Source organism: Trichomycterus rosablanca, chromosome 5, assembly GCF_030014385.1.
Source record: "Trichomycterus rosablanca isolate fTriRos1 chromosome 5, fTriRos1.hap1, whole genome shotgun sequence".
NCBI classification, from domain to species: Eukaryota; Metazoa; Chordata; class Actinopteri; order Siluriformes; family Trichomycteridae; genus Trichomycterus; species Trichomycterus rosablanca.
The window spans coordinates 33,705,280-33,721,415 of NC_085992.1; the positions used below are offsets into that span (position 1 = coordinate 33,705,280).

General features: G+C 39.3%; 1 protein-coding gene across 2 annotated transcripts in view; it reads right to left on the minus strand.

Annotated features, from left to right (window-relative positions):
- Nucleotides 1-11,233, minus strand: part of fgfr3 (fibroblast growth factor receptor 3) — a 52,816-nt gene extending 41,583 nt beyond the window's left edge. The window contains exon 1 of one of the 2 annotated variants that reach the window (XM_062995077.1): nt 11,089-11,233. In XM_062995077.1, the coding sequence (XP_062851147.1) occupies nt 11,089-11,233 (145 nt within the window). The remainder of the gene's footprint in view (nt 1-11,088) is intronic. The other variant, XM_062995078.1, reaches the window with a different exon arrangement.
- Between the last annotated feature and the right edge of the window lie 4,903 nt (nt 11,234-16,136).

Below are 16,136 nucleotides of genomic sequence, written 5' to 3' on the forward strand. Positions count from 1 at the left end.
GTGGACTATTCTCAGTCCAGCAGTGACAGTGAGGTGTTTAAAAACTGCAGTGCTGAGAATGATCCACCACCTAAAAAATACCTACTCTGTAGTGGTCATGTAGGGGTCCTGACAATTGAAGAACAGCATGAACGGGGGCTAACAAAGCATGTAGAGAAACAGATGGACTACAGCCAGTAATTGTAGAACTACAAAGTGCTCCTATATGGTAAGTGGAGCTGATAAAATGGACAGTAAGTGTAGAAACAAGGAGGTGGTTTTAATGTTATGGCTGATCGGTGTATAATAACTATGATTTAACTGCACTGTGCAGATGACAAGCATGCTATTCATAAAGCGAATAATTAAAGATGGGTTCATTAAATATCACAGCATCAGACTTCTTAATAATGCATTCATTCTAACCCTTTAATTCTGTCCACGTTCATCAAAGTACCAACAGTATATCTTCCACACCCACACATGCCAACACTGGCATCTGCTGCCTTATGTTTTTCCTTCAGTCTATCTCACTGTGACCTAGTATCTTCAGAGCTGTTCATCTTGTCATCAAAGAGATGCGGTTGCTATAAAGAAATATATTCATGACTTTGTGTCCATGTACGCCTGTGTATGTGACATTTATGAAAAAAGAGGGCTCACAGACAGCTATCAGACAAGAACGAGCTGAGTGGAATACAGAAACTGAAGCATGAATTATGGATCATCGGTGTACAGCATACACAGACACACATAATCGTGCACACCCTGATAGAATAAAAAATGAATGAATGTAATTTGATATATGTGAAACTGGTTCACATTTTCTCTATTTATCCACTTCTTACAACTTAATTTAATTTTCTCTCTGGGTATACTAGTGTTTATTTATACCTTTCATTTCTTGGCTTTTAAGAGTATGACGTGTTTTTTTGTGAATGTAAATGTCTAGAGAATAAATATCTCCCTAATGTGCAGCGCAGGATCATAAATAAACATTATAAATGGCTACTGTGTGTTGGGATGCTGGCTGGGACGGAAGTTCGAGTGGAGAATGGGGCCAGTGTGAGAGTGCGTTTTTACAGGCCTGATATATCAGGAACCTCATGAGAGCTATAGCTCAGGCTCTCTGTAGCTTTTTATGGAGTCTTAGCGCAAGCCTACACATACACACACACTCATATTAAAGACAGTGCTTCTTTGATCAGTGCATGATGAAATTCTATGGTACATTTGCAGGGACTGCAGAGAATACTGCAGAAATGACTTACAGTCAGATGATTTACAAAAACAAGGTCCTGCACTCTTATTAAAATACACATAAAGTTGTGTATGTTTATGTTTTATTATACTACATGAACATATACACCAACAGTCACTTTGACCATCAATTTCTATTAATTATACAGCTCATAGTGCAGCAGGTAAAGTGGATACCACAGAGCACCAGACAATGTGGAAACCTGGGTTCGAACCTCATCATGGTCACTGTCTGTGATGCTCTTTCTGTACCTGTGTACATTTTCCTCAGGTAACTGGTTCCCTCCAACAAAACTTGCATGGGGTAGACTATCTATGTTACATAGGGCCTGGCCTGTAAAGGGTGCATTATTGAGCCCATTGTTACAGGTGCTGCTGGACCCCAGTGACCCTGATTGGAAGAAAGCCTTTTCGAAAGAAACATGAAAAGTACAGCCCACAAATGCTCATATAAATAACAATTATTCAGTCAGCTTACTGACACTGAGTGGAATGGTTAATAAACTTGGGTTTTGTGTGGATTTGGGGCTGTAACAATTGAGGAAACCCATGCAGACATGTACAGAATATAGGCATATAGACATTATAGCTTTTCATAATATATGAAACCTGCTTTGCATGTTTTTACTGTAAGGTGAGGCATTGCTATGAAAACGAGTGACTGAGCCTGATCATATTAACATGTTGAATGTAGCCTGGTTAGTTTCTCAAACAAAGTTAAAGCATGAGAAGAAAATTAAGTGTACATGTAAGGAAAAAATGCCAAATTTTCAATTTCCATTAAACTATTTTAATTACATGAAATGATGTAATGAAATTAAATGTAGATAAAAAGTACTACAATTTAACAAAGTGTGCGCTGGTAATTTACCATTACTTACCGTTATTTAACATTTTCACTGTACATTTGGGTAAATAACCAGACGATTGTTTTTATTTAAGATAAGGATCATTTAAATATTTTTTTTTCTATTTTTATTTATGCATTTTCTCCCAATTTAGTGTAGTCAGTTTATCTTCCTGCAGTCTAGGTGGGTATATTGCTGCTCACGCCTCCTCCGACCCGCGCGCAGCCCTTAGAGGAACCCCTTTTCACCCATGCACTCTGCACAGGTGCCTTTTGTATCTGCTAATCAGGGTCCCTACACAGCGTTTGAAGACCCCACACATATAGTCCGGTCATCCTGCCCTAGCAGAAATGTGTCTGCTGTAGGCACTGCCAACTATGCCCGCTAGATGGCGCCCAGCTGACCGGGGGCAAAGCAGAGTTTCGACCGAGGAGTTCAGAATCTCGGCGCTGGTGTGCTAGTGGAATATATAATATAGCCACCTGGGCGCCCAATAAATGGAAAAAGAAAATCTGTGAAAAATGCTTTTAACATTGTATTCCTTTTTTTTTTTTTTTTACATTTTCTCTGTACATTTGGGAAAATAAACAGTCAATTAAGTGTTTTTTATTTAAGATAACGATAATTTCAATACATTTAAAACAATTAAAAAACTGTAAAATAAAAAAGTGATCTCTGGCTTTTTATCATTATTTACCATTTTCTCTGTACATTTGGGTAAATAACCAGTCAATTAAGTCTGAAAAAAAACCATTTTGTATATGGTTATGGCAATGATGCATGGCTTACAATGCCGTTTCTCTTCATTTTTTTCTGAAATATTCAGTATTAAATGTAAACTATTTAAGATAAGGATAATTTAAATAAATATAAAAAATTAAAAACCTGTGCTCTCTGGCACTTAACATTATTTCTCTGTACTTTAGAGTAAATAACCAGTCAATTAAGTGTTTTCTGTTCAAGATAATGATGATTTAAATAAATGAAAAAAGAAAAAAGAAAAACCTGTAAGTAAAGTTCTCTCTCTTAGGTAACACTGCCTGACTGTGAACCAGCGTTTAATGTTCCCTGCGACTATCAACATACTGTAAAAACTTGGCTTTTAAAACTTGTATGCTCTCAAACTGTTCAGATTGAAGATGTTCTTTATGAACTCAAAAACATATTTTTTTTTTTTTAATAATTTCATTCATTTGGAAAAAATGCTCCAGTGAGCTAAAATCCTTCAATAATTCCTCATTTATGCTTTGTGGTGGAACAGTAAAAGTCAAGGTTTAATTTTGTATATGGTTATGGCAATGATGCATGGCTTACAATGCCGTTTCTCTTCATTTTTTTCTGAAATATTCAGTATTAAATGTAAACCATTCAGCTTTCATGGCTTAGCTGAAAACATGTTAGTCTGACATACACATTTTACAAAAGTATTGCAAGGATTGGCTAAATGTACCCATATTCTAGAGGTAAACTTTTAGAAAAGAACAAAATGTCATGATCTTAAAGCTCAAAACTTGACTATAAATATGTGAAAGTGGTGGTGTGGTCTATAAAGAACTTCTATATCCTCCCACAGATGATGGAGGTAAATTCTAATGGACAAGATCCTAAGTATGGATGGACACTCTGAGAAGGCTTCCAGTGGAGAGGGTAAAAGAGCGGGAGAAACAGAAATAGAAAGGAAAGGAGACTGAGAGAGGACGGGGGGTCTGGATCACTATTCCACATTCGCTGAAAGAAAGGGAGCTGGGAGGAGAATGGCTTTCGGCTTGTTGCCTCTTTTCTTCTACTCTGTTGAGGCGTGTGTTTGTGAGGATTGTGTGGACTGACGCACACCCCTTAGAAAAGTTTAAGACGGCTGCAGCGTTCAAATGCCCCTCTCTCTACACACACACACACACAAATCCCGCCTCGGTGCACTAATTAGTAACGGAAGCTGCATTATTCAACCGCCATGTCTCTTATATTTGCCAAAACCTTTAAAATACACCCACCTAAAATACAACACATTTCTGCACGTCACATTCAAAACTTGCCTGCTCACTATTCAGAAACTCTCTCTGTTTCTCTGTCACACACATATTCTAATAAAGAACCATGCTGTCATAATTGTTATTCCACTGAGAAAATGGCCTAGTTTCAGGTGCAGTGCACTGTATGAGACAACACTCAGAACTATACTTACCACTAAATATGACCATATGTTTGTACAGAGGTCCCTTTTTTAGTTACATGAGTACCAGGCAATACCCCGGTCTAAACTTTTTTAAGTCATTACTTATTACTTTTCATATGAGTATCTTCTAAGCAGTCTCCACTAGGACTTCACATATCATCGTACTGTAATCACAGTTACAATATTTGAATCCCTCAATGATATTATCTAGATATAAGTCTAGATTGTAGTTGACTACCAATCAACATTGTTTTGCCCTACAAGCCCCCTACTCACATATTTAACTCTTCGAATGGTTAGTCAAACATGTACAGAACATAAAAGGTGCTGCACATTCATTCATTCACTCATTCATTCACAATAACCTGATAATATACTGGTGATGGCTGTGGAATCCCTGTAACACTGAGCAAGATCAACCCTGGAAGGAACACCGGTTCCTCACAATGCTTCTCGCACTCATTAATTCCTAATCACTTCTACAGACTATATTACCAGCTGGCAGGATATTTTAGGCTGTGGAAGGCAATCAGTATTAGGAAAAAAAGGAAAGAAAATGCCACACACACACAGACACACACACATATACTGTATATTCTTTCATTTATTTACTGTCTGTTTTACCACTGCTTTATCCTAATCAGGGTCGCAGTGGGTACAATTCACTGGGCGAAAGTAAGGAAACCACCTGGACAGGTCGCCAGTCACACATAAAACACATATACACCGATCAGGCATAACATTATGACCACCTTCCTAATATTTTGTTGGTGCCCCTTTGGCTGCCAAAACAGCCCTGTAACTGCAATGCACTGTATATTCTGACACCTTTCTATCAGAACCAGCATTAACTTCTTCAGCAATTTCAGTTACAGTAGCTCGTCTGTTGGATCGGACCACACGGGCCAGCTTTCACTCCCCACATACATCAATGAGCCCTGGCCCCCGCCCATGACCCGGTTGCCAGTTTACCACTGTTCCTTCCTTGGACCACTTTTGATAGATACTGACCACTGCAGACTGGGAACACCCCACAAGAGCTGCAGTTTTGGAGATGCTCTGACCCAGTTGTCTAGCCATCAAAATTTAGTCCTTGACAAACTCGCTCAAATCCTTACACTTGCCCATTTTTCCTGCTTCTTACACATCAACTTTGAGGATAAAATGTTCACTTGCTGCCTAATATATCCCACCCACTAACAGGTGCCGTGATGAAGAGATAATCAGTGTTGTACACTTCACCTGTCAGTGCTCATAATGTTATGCCTGGTCAGTGTATATATACACACACAAACAATTTTCTATCTCTAAATAATATCTTTGGACTGTGGGAGGACACTGGAACATCCAGAGGAAACCCACGTGGACACAGGGAGAACATGCAAACTCCACACAGAAAGGACGCAGATCCCTCCACCTGGGAATGAAACCCAGGACCTTCGTGCTGGTGAGGCAACAGGGCTAACCACCGAGTCACACACACACATATATATATACAGTATATAAGCAATGTTTACATCTTGGTTAAATATATAAAAAGCAGTAAGATAAACATGGCTAAGTCTACAGGTAAGTCTAGTCCTCACAAACTGCACATGAATCTACTCTTACATGTACCTAGTATTCACAAAGTTTTTTTTTGCTTTATTTTTAGCAGGTTGTGGTAGAGCCAGAGATTTCTCATTATGCACAAAGCATGATATTCAAAAGTTACACAGTAGTGTTATGGTAAATGTTAGCTGATATTTTACGTTCCCTATTGTTACAATTGAACCAGTTAATTTACATAAGGATTCTCACAACAGACAAGCAATAAAATCTCAGTGTTTTGATCATTTATTCTTTTATTATTAATATGGACTTTGTGATTCGGTTACTGAAGTAATGTTCATTAAACCGTGTTGATCCCTAATTTGAATATGTGCAAGGCTTTATCACCGCACCACTTTGAATGGATGAATCTTTACATCTTTATCCTGCAGATTAGGACGGAGCAGGACAGCTTATTAGAGCGACATCAATAGATAAGCGCTTAGTCATTTACACATGAGTGCACTGGGACATTAGGCAAAGTGACATCTTGCCCTTTCACCTTCTGACCCAGAGCAGTGTATCCAATCTCAGTGACCTAAACAGACATTCACACACACACACACACACACACACACACACACACACACACACACACACAAACACACACACACTCACACAATGTTTCACCGGTCAGGGCTTTATTTGGGTTGAATAAGCCTGCAGTGTTAGACAAAGAAAGGAGGCAGCTCTGAAAACAGAGACATCAGATTCCACCCTTACATCGCCTCTGTCCCTCAAATAAAAGAAGCAACCAAAAAACAGAGAGTGTGTGCTGAAAACCTGTCCACACTTTCCTCCAGCAGGATGATATTACATCTGCTGTTAGGTGTACTAGATTTACTGCAAGACAAGCGACTGTCTGGAAATAAATTGTCAAAGTGAACAACATGACAGGACAGAAAAATACAAGAAATAGAGTGAGTGGGAACAAGGAGGTGAAGTGGGCAGGAACAGTCCTAATCCTTTACTTTCCTTCCCTCCAGCTGGTGACGACTAAAAGCAACTGGCAACAGCTGCTTTAAGATATCCACACACACATTAAGGCACATATACACACTATTTATCTCACATACATTTATATGTACACATATAGAGATTTGCTCTTGCAAATGATTAAATCTCTTGTGTAATTAATAATAAAAGTATTAACAGCAGCATATTGATTATAAATTAATTAATTGATTATTATTATGCACCAGAAAAGTGCATATATTAACAGTAATGTTGTCATCCATATTATCAATAATAGGATATACATACATATGACTGCTAACCACTGCTAACACAGCTTCCCTGATCCTAGAACTATGGATACAGGTTTGTGTGTGTTTGAGTGTGTGAATGTGTGTGTATGGTCGTCCGGTGGGGGATGGCAAAGCAGAGGGTCATTTTATGGGTGGTAAAGAAGGGCTATATGTATGTGTTGGATTTCTTACAGCACATAACTGACCATCTGTTCATGACTGGCAGCAGCAACATATGAGAGCTTAAGAGAAATCAAGAACACACACACATGCACACGCACAACCACACACACTTAGACACACAAAGAAAAATACACAGTAAGACAGGCCCTAAAAAGGCCAACATAAGTGATTTTTGTTATAGTAAAACCAGGTAAGAACACCTTATATGGTGGAGCTTTTACATCCTGATACTATGAAGACATTCAGAGATGTTACAATGGCTCTGCACTCCGAAAAAGCTGGGTTATGCGGAAAAATAATTTCATTGTACTGTACATGTGTATACGTATATATGACAAATAAAGGTATTATTCTTCTTCTTCTAAACCAAAGCATCAAATAGCAAACCTCTGCTCTGTTTCATTAATTGTCACATAAGATCTTAAGCTACCCAATCAATATTCTGCAGTGAAATACACATCACTAAAGCTGACACGATGACGTGACTGTCAGGTTCCCAGCCACCTGTATGTGAATAGGTCTGCACATCAATGTTTGAATCTGGGTATGCGTATGAACAGGTGGCCTGAAATGATGCAGTACTGGAGTTCATTTATAATTTACTGGCTGGTCTGAACTTAGATTTCAAAGAGCATTAATGAGGTGAAAGCCCCAACACGGTGATGAACACCCTGACAAAAATGGAAACCCCAGCAAAGCATAACTTTCCTTTAATATTTGAACTTTCATAGATTACATTGCTAGTCAAATATATCCAATTTGAGAATTTTTACCATTTTTTTCTAATTTATTGATGCATTTTCTCCCATTTATCTCCCAATTTAGCGTAGTCAATTTCTCTTCCACTGCTGGGGATCCCTGATTGCAGTCAAGGTGGGTATATTGCTGCTCACGCCTCTTCCGACCACAGCCCTTAGAGGAACCCTTTTTCACCTATATGCACTCTGCACAGGTGCCTTTCTGTCTGCCAGTCAGGGTCCTTACACAGCGTTTGAAGACCCCACCCACATAGTCTGGTCACCCCGCCCTAGCCGAACCGTGTCTGCTGCAGGCACTGCCAATTATGCCTGCTAGATGGCGCTCAGCCGACCGGGGCAACACCGAATTTCGAACCGAGGAGTTCGGAATCTCGGTGCTGATGTGCTAGCAGAATATACAGCTGTGCCACTTGGGCGCCCAAATTTGTACAATTTTATAGTAAATAAAATAAAAGTTTTAAATAAGCTAAAGACTCAAAAGCACATACATTATGGCCACAGCACTGTGGTCTTAATGCTGATGTATTTACATATTCTCCAAATTCTTGGCTGCTTTGAACTGTGTGAGTGAGTGAGTACATTGCTAAGTGTGTAGGGCCCTGCGATAGACTGGCACCCAGTCCAGAAATGATAAATGAAAGTAAAGGTTAACGAAAAATTTAACAGCTTTGTATTTACATTACTTACATATTAAATATCACTGTAAGCATTTAGCAGACGCTTTTATCCACAGCGACTTACAGTATTGTGTATATTGTCCAAGCAATTAAAGGTTAAGGGCCTTGCTCATGGGCCCAACAGTGGCAACCTGGCTGTGATGGGGCTTGAACCAGTGACCTAGACCAGTAGCGACAACTGCCAACTAAATGGCAATGAAACAATGAAACAGCTAAAGTCGTGTTATAATAAGACTGAAATAAGAGTCATTTTTACCATGATGCCTCCTTTAGGTAAAAAAAAACCTTTTTCTGATCATGACAGTGTGGCTGAATAAATAATGGAATTCTAACACTCTGACAGTAATATCACAGAGAATGATCTGGTAACAGACAACATGCAGCAGCACCTGGCAAAGAATAATGAACACGCTTTATTATCTGGAAGAAAAGGGTTACCAGAGTTCAAATTATGACAACATAATGCATCAACAAATCTATAGACCGTGTGTGGTGCCTCAGTGATAAAAATGCTTAAAAACAACACACACTAACTGTCAGTGTGCTTACAGGCTTATCAGCTTTTGCTTATACATACACATGTGTACGTTCCCAGGTCACATGATTACTTATCATTTTTATTAATTCATTTTCTGACAGACGTTAAACATGTCCGTGTGAGTGTAGCCCAAGTGGAGAAGTTTTTTCTTCATTGCTGACTTTCCGAATTTTTTCCTGCTTTTTAGATTTTAGTATTTGTACTAGAGGTGGGGATGGTTGATAAGGAATAAATCAGTGATTGTTTGATTAATGCCTTTAGTTAAAAATGTCAATTAAATTAATTTTCAACAGCTGGCGCTTGATTTAAAGCAACAGTGACGCTACAGATCTGTAAGTGGTAGAGCGCAGGAGAAGTGTTGATTTAAGACTCACCTTTACCCGCCCTGAAAGCACATGCGCTGTATTACAACAAGCTACAGTTCTAACCTTAACAGTAAAACTTTTAATGTATTTATTTTATTTAAATATTGAATGACTTAGTAATTTCTAATGTTTAGTATCAGTATGGAGTTTGACACTTTAATCAGTCAATCGTCGACCAATGGCGATCAGTTATCGGTTAAAAGTAACTGGCAAAATCTGCATGATAAGTTGGATGGGGATGAGGATGAGAATGGTAAGCATAGAAGCTATAAGATTCACAAGCATGCACATGCACACACTGCCTTCTCTGTAATGTAAACCACGCTGCAGCAACCAATCCATCGTCTGGATTATGTAATAAATCATCAGCTCAGACAGGTTGTGCTTACACAATAACAGCTACAAGCGCTCATTAAAACTGCCCGGACTACTCGCAGCGTTCCAATAATACACTCCAATACCCACATACACAAGGCCAACAAAACTTTCTAACATAATTCGTTAAATGACTAAAAGGCAAAGTCATCAGAATTGTGTGTTGTTATAAAGTGCTTGTAGAACTGAATGATGCCAGACGATACACGAGTTGCACTTTGTCCATGGCTGTGTTCACATTTTATGAATATTTACGTTTGTGATTTAAATAGTTTTGCTTTGCAGACTTTAAATAAGCAGTCTATAGCTTAAGATGTACGTCTCCCAACGAGGAAGGTCACCATGTCCACATCATGAGGGCACAATGGGTCAGGTTGGCAATGAAAAAGACGACCAAGTGACAAACATCAAGCTGGTTTAGCAGAGCTGAGTGTAGGCGAAGCTAAGTTAAATACAATAAAAAATTTTCCTATTTATTTATGCGTTTTTCTCCCCTTTTCTCCCAATTTAGTGTAGTCAATTTGTCTTTCGCTGCTGGTAATCCCTGAATGCAGGTCTGTGGGTAGGATATTATTAATTGCTGTCAAATCGATTCTGACCCTTGGCAACCGTGTGGATAGCGCTTTTCCAGAACATTATGGTGACTGTTTAGATCTTTGGGTTAATTGTATCCACCATCCATCATGTTGCCGGCCATCCTCTTTCTCTTTCACCTTCCACTCTTGTGTTCAGAGCTTCAATTTGGTTATGTGGGCTTTGACTAGTTCCGTAGTCCCCATGCCACAACACAGGGGAAAGTATAAACACACACCCAGCATGCAGGTGTCAGTAAAGTGATCCCAATCGACTGAAGCTTTAGAGAACAGTGCTTTGTTTTTTATTGTTGGTACTATTACAAATAGAGTGATAATAATCAGAAAACACAATTTTAACTACTCTCAAAATACAAAGATAACTCCCCTGATAAATACACAAAATCTCAAGAAAAGGAGGTTGCAGGAAAAACCGCTAGCCTAATTCATGAGGATATAATACAAGGACACTCGTTAGCAAAAGTGAGAGACTGAGAGGACAAATAAAGTGGCGCAGTCTGACCTGTGGGCTGTGCCGAGGGCAGGCGGGCGCTGTGGACTGATGGAAGGATGGCAGAGGAGAGGCAGAGGAGAAGGCAAAGCGCCATCATCCCAGCCGAAGTGCTGCGGGACCCTGGCTCCTCGCCACAGACACCAGACTCACACATCTTTCACTGTCCCACGCATGACGCCAACGGAGTGCTGCCACACACAATGCAGGAGAGCGGTCCGCAGTCGCACGTGTCTCTGGTTCTCTTGCTACCTGAAAGGCAACACCAGAAAGATCATTTTATTTAGAATGACAGACATAAGCATAAAATAGCAAGCAAAATGAAAATGTTTTTTATATTTTGCTGTAATTCTTTTGTATTTAATGATAATTATGAAAATTTATAGATTTAAAAAGCTACATCAAACTCTAAGCACTGCCTTAGAGATATTTTTCACTTATGACTTATTGATAAATATTAATAAAATATTGTCATGTACCCTGAGAAAGTGTTCCCTGATATGTTTTCACTTTGTTCCGGCAATTTTAGAAAATAACAATAAAATATTATATTTATCTATTCATTCACAGTACTATCCAATTAATGTTACAGTGGGACAGGGAACAACAATTCAAAAGGATGACAAGCATCCTGAAAGTGTGCAAATCTGCCACAGGGCTTCAAACTCACTATCTCACTATTCATACATAAAGGGAATATTATAACCAACCACCTATTAGCATGTTTTTAGGTGTAAGACTACTAAAGTATCAGAAGGAAACCCATGTGTGGTTATATGCTTAACATAGTATATGTAAGGCCCTACGTAATTCACGGCTGTGAAAATCGCATCACAGACCGTGAAATGAGCAGTTTCCCGTGTAATATGTGATTTGCTGTAAAAGTCCAAATGTAAGGTTTGGGTTCAGCGATTTTAAATTTTTCATTCACGTAGTGTATGAAATATGAGGCGCAATATGTAATGTGCGGCAGTCCTAGCAATCAGACGGTAATTACGTGGTGTGTAGAGAGCTGACTGAGGCTGTATCCGAAGTCGCATACTTCCATGCTAAACAGTATGCAAAAGCAGTATGCGAGAGCAGGTAGTGTGGCCAAACATGTAGTACATTAAAACTACCCAGGTGACCTACTGCGATAGTTTGAGTACAGTTTATTTATTTCTATATAAACTTCAAAGATGCTCAGTTACACTAGCAATTGGTTAAACAAAATGTTCAAGATGTCGAAGTCTAAAGCAGCTAAAAACAAGACTCGATTCTGTAGACACAGAGGATGGTGTGTCAAAACATAAGGTAACACAAAAGGTAGCTGTGCTGTGTGTTGTAGCTTCCATTGATTATATAATGTAATTTATGTGTGTTATTTAATGACCACCATGAAATGGTGGTGGTTAAAAATACATGTAAGCTGTGATTTTTGAAAAACGAGGTCTGTGAAATTAAGCACATTTCCCCGTGAATTTAGTAGGGCCCTACATATAAGAGACTGTCCTAGAGACACTGATCAAACCCAGGTTCTCAGGACCATGGAACTGTACAGCTTCAATCATCAGAAGGTATCACACATTCATCCAATCACTTAATTACTCAGACCTAGAGAGACAAAGTGGGTAGAAACTAAAGGAAGCCAACACAAAGAGCAACCAGAGGTTCGAAATGAACCCAGGGTCTGAGGAACACTTTGTTCTACACCGCTCACTGGTCGGTTTTTAGGGGAGAGGAGAAAGGTGTCAATACCCAGAGGAAAGCCACAAAATCTCACACAGACTATTAGAGTTACAACACCTTAAAGCTGTGATTTACTCGCACTAACCGCTGTGCAAACATGCCGCCCAAAAATGTTCTAAACATTCAGGAATTAGGACCCGTTTTTCAGGGAACACATTATCCCAGACTATTATCATTACTAGTTAGCTGCTTTTGAAATGTTGTTAGTACATGTGCTGAGAAAATAAGGTGCTAATTGTGCAGATGGAATTATTTACATTTCTCTGTCTTATTCAGGTTTACATTGGTGGATTTGTTGTGAATGCTTTTTTGTGCAGTCGTACTGCTTTGAAACGCGTCTTTCATTAGGCCAATACAAACACACTTATCTCCCTAAAAAAAACACACGCTCCCCTCACACACTGCAGCCTCTGTCTGAGTGTGTGTGTGAGATTGCCTTGCCCTAACACACTGAAAGTTTACAATACAAAGAATGTAAAGTGGTCTAAATGTGCGCGTACAGACACACACTGTCAGATTTTGTGCCCCACTTACTGGTTTTCTGCTTTGAATCTAACAGAGCTCTGTGTTGTCTTGGAAATTTGAATTATTTTTATAACCTTGGCTGAGACACACAGACGCACACAAAAACTCCCAGTGTTTATATAAATGAGAAATAGTGGCGGAGGCGACCGCAGTTGACGCGAACCCTGACACCCACGCGCCCGCCCGAGGCTGGCGCTGTCCTGTTTTTCTTTCTCCTGATGAGTAGAGACCATGTCTTGGTCAGCACATGCTGAGGAGAGGTTAAACTCGAGAGCTTATCTATACACACATGTTGAGCAACGCTGTGTTTTTTCTGGCGGTGCTGTGCAGAGTGGGTTAGGCGCTGTGTGTGATAGTGTATCTGTGTGTATGAAGGGTGTATTTGTGGAGTCTAATCTTAACTGTGTATTGAGCAGTGGAATGCAAATATTAGGTATATGTATTCAAAAAAATATTTGTGATTTGTAATCATTTTGAAAATGTATTGAGTGTTTTACCATCGCTTTATCCTGGTCAGGGTTACAGTGGGTGCAATTCACTGGGCGAAATGTAGGAAACACCCTGGACAGGTCGCCACTCCATCACAGGGCAAACATACACTTAAGACAATTTTGTATCTCCAATTAATCTGACTGCATGTCTTTGAACTATGGGAGAAAACCCACACAGACATGGGGAGAACATGCAAACTCCACACAAAAAGGACCCAGATTGTTCCAGCTGGGAATCACACCCAGGACCTTCTTGCTGTGAGGCGACAGTGCTACCCACCGAGCCACGATGCCGCCCATTTTAGCATTCAAATGGAAATGTTATATATGATTTCCAGTAGATCTGGGCTATTCTAAAATGATTTTCCCATGGTTTGAGTGTAATATATTGTTTGTGAGATAAAATAGTCTAGTTATTCTTATGGGTGGTCTTAATTTCTGACAATATTTCTGACAATCCTACAAGATTTTATGATCTAATACGAACTGCTATTAAATCCTTTCTTTACACAGAACTTTTAAACCTTGCCTTCAAATATGAACCACAATCTCAAGCTCTTAATACTTAAAATATAAATGCTCACATTTTCCTAAGCATGTTATTTTCTTTGCAAAATTTTAATATTTAGTAAAGTCCACCTGACATTCAGGGTGGCGACAATAAAACAGCGTTCAAGAAAGATGCTGGTCTGTACAGCTGTCCTATGCTCTGTAAACTGGAGAAACAAAATCTAACCAGTCAGTGTAAGACGGTGTTACACTTGACTTAAAATCATGTTTGAATGCATGAATGCATGTGTGTTTGGGCAGTGACTTAAAAAAGGGAACATTTACGTTGTCGGCATATAGCTGACGCTTTTATCCAAAGCAGCTTACAGTACTGTGACAGGATATTGTCTAAGCAATTAAAGGTTAAGGGCCTTGCTCAAGGGCCCAACAATGACAACCTGGCAGTGGTTGGGCATGAACCAATGAAATTTTGATAACTAGTCCAGTACCCTAACCGCTAGACCAAATACATTTAACCTTAAAAACGAACTCTAAATATATTCTAAATATTTGACTCTTTTACTCTGTGTATTTTAAGAGATTACATTACCAGTTAGAATAAAGACAGAATTCAGTAATCAGACATGAATACTTCTTGAAAGCATTTTGCCCAAACCCAGCCCTGCTTGACTTGTACCATTTCTAAAATAAGACTGCAACAATCCAATCCAAATGAGAGTTGCTTAATTTGAGGCAGAGACATTTCGGCACATCAAGTGTAAAGTCTTAACAAAAGTCAGAAATGGCCAGGCAGGCCATTATGACTGATTAGCATTGCTGCAAATCTGCTGCATGAAAATGCCAGGACCCCTTCGCTAGGCCACATTTATCCAAGGGATTTACTAGGAATTTCATTTGGGCTCTAATGAAAAACAAATCTTATTATCCAGACCTGTGCATTTAAATGTTGGCTGCCACATTAGTTCTGCTTTTCACTTACTGGTTTGGGGCACAAATCAAGAAATATGCATGAAAACACTGAAGCAGACAAAGCATGTAGGCTGCCCTGACTCTGGCCAGCTTGGCACAGATAAATGTTTGTGCATCCATGCAGCTGCAACTATTTTGCAGTAATAAGATGAAGCACTTGAAATATGTATGCAAAAATGCAACTGCTCAAATGTGATCAGTAAATATTCATCAATGTTTATGACTTTATGTTAGTACTATAACATGCTAGTCACAGCTCACATCCAAAAAAAATCATAAGCTGTAATAATTATGCAGCTAAGTCAATGACTTGTCCAGATCTGGTCTGCCATTTAACACAAGGATTAGAAGAGAGACTATAAAGGTAGGCTAATCCTTTTCAGCTCTCTCTTAAACTCACTCTTACCAGTAGCTTATATCTGTATGAGTGTGTGAGCGCATGTGTCTGCTTTGATCAGGCTGCACGCTCTATCACAAGCATCGTAATCTATTTTTGAAGCTTAATGAAATAAATCGCAGAAAATCCAGTCACAAATAACTCCTCATCCTTCTGTAACAGCAAAAATACATTCGTAAAGCAGCGCTAAGCCTGTTTGGCTTTACAGAAGCACGCTGCCAGGACATCACGAGAGTGTCTATGGACGTATTTAAAGATCACTCGAATGTTACACACTGCTGATGTCCACTAAGACTCCAGTCAAACGCCAGTTGCTACAATTACAGAATGAAAATGTGAAAAGAGGGCAAATAAGACAGGCAGTCAATGAAAAAGGGTTTAATCAGGGACTGGTTGTGAGCATCACAGACCGACTGAGCTCCTCAGAGAGGATCCTGACT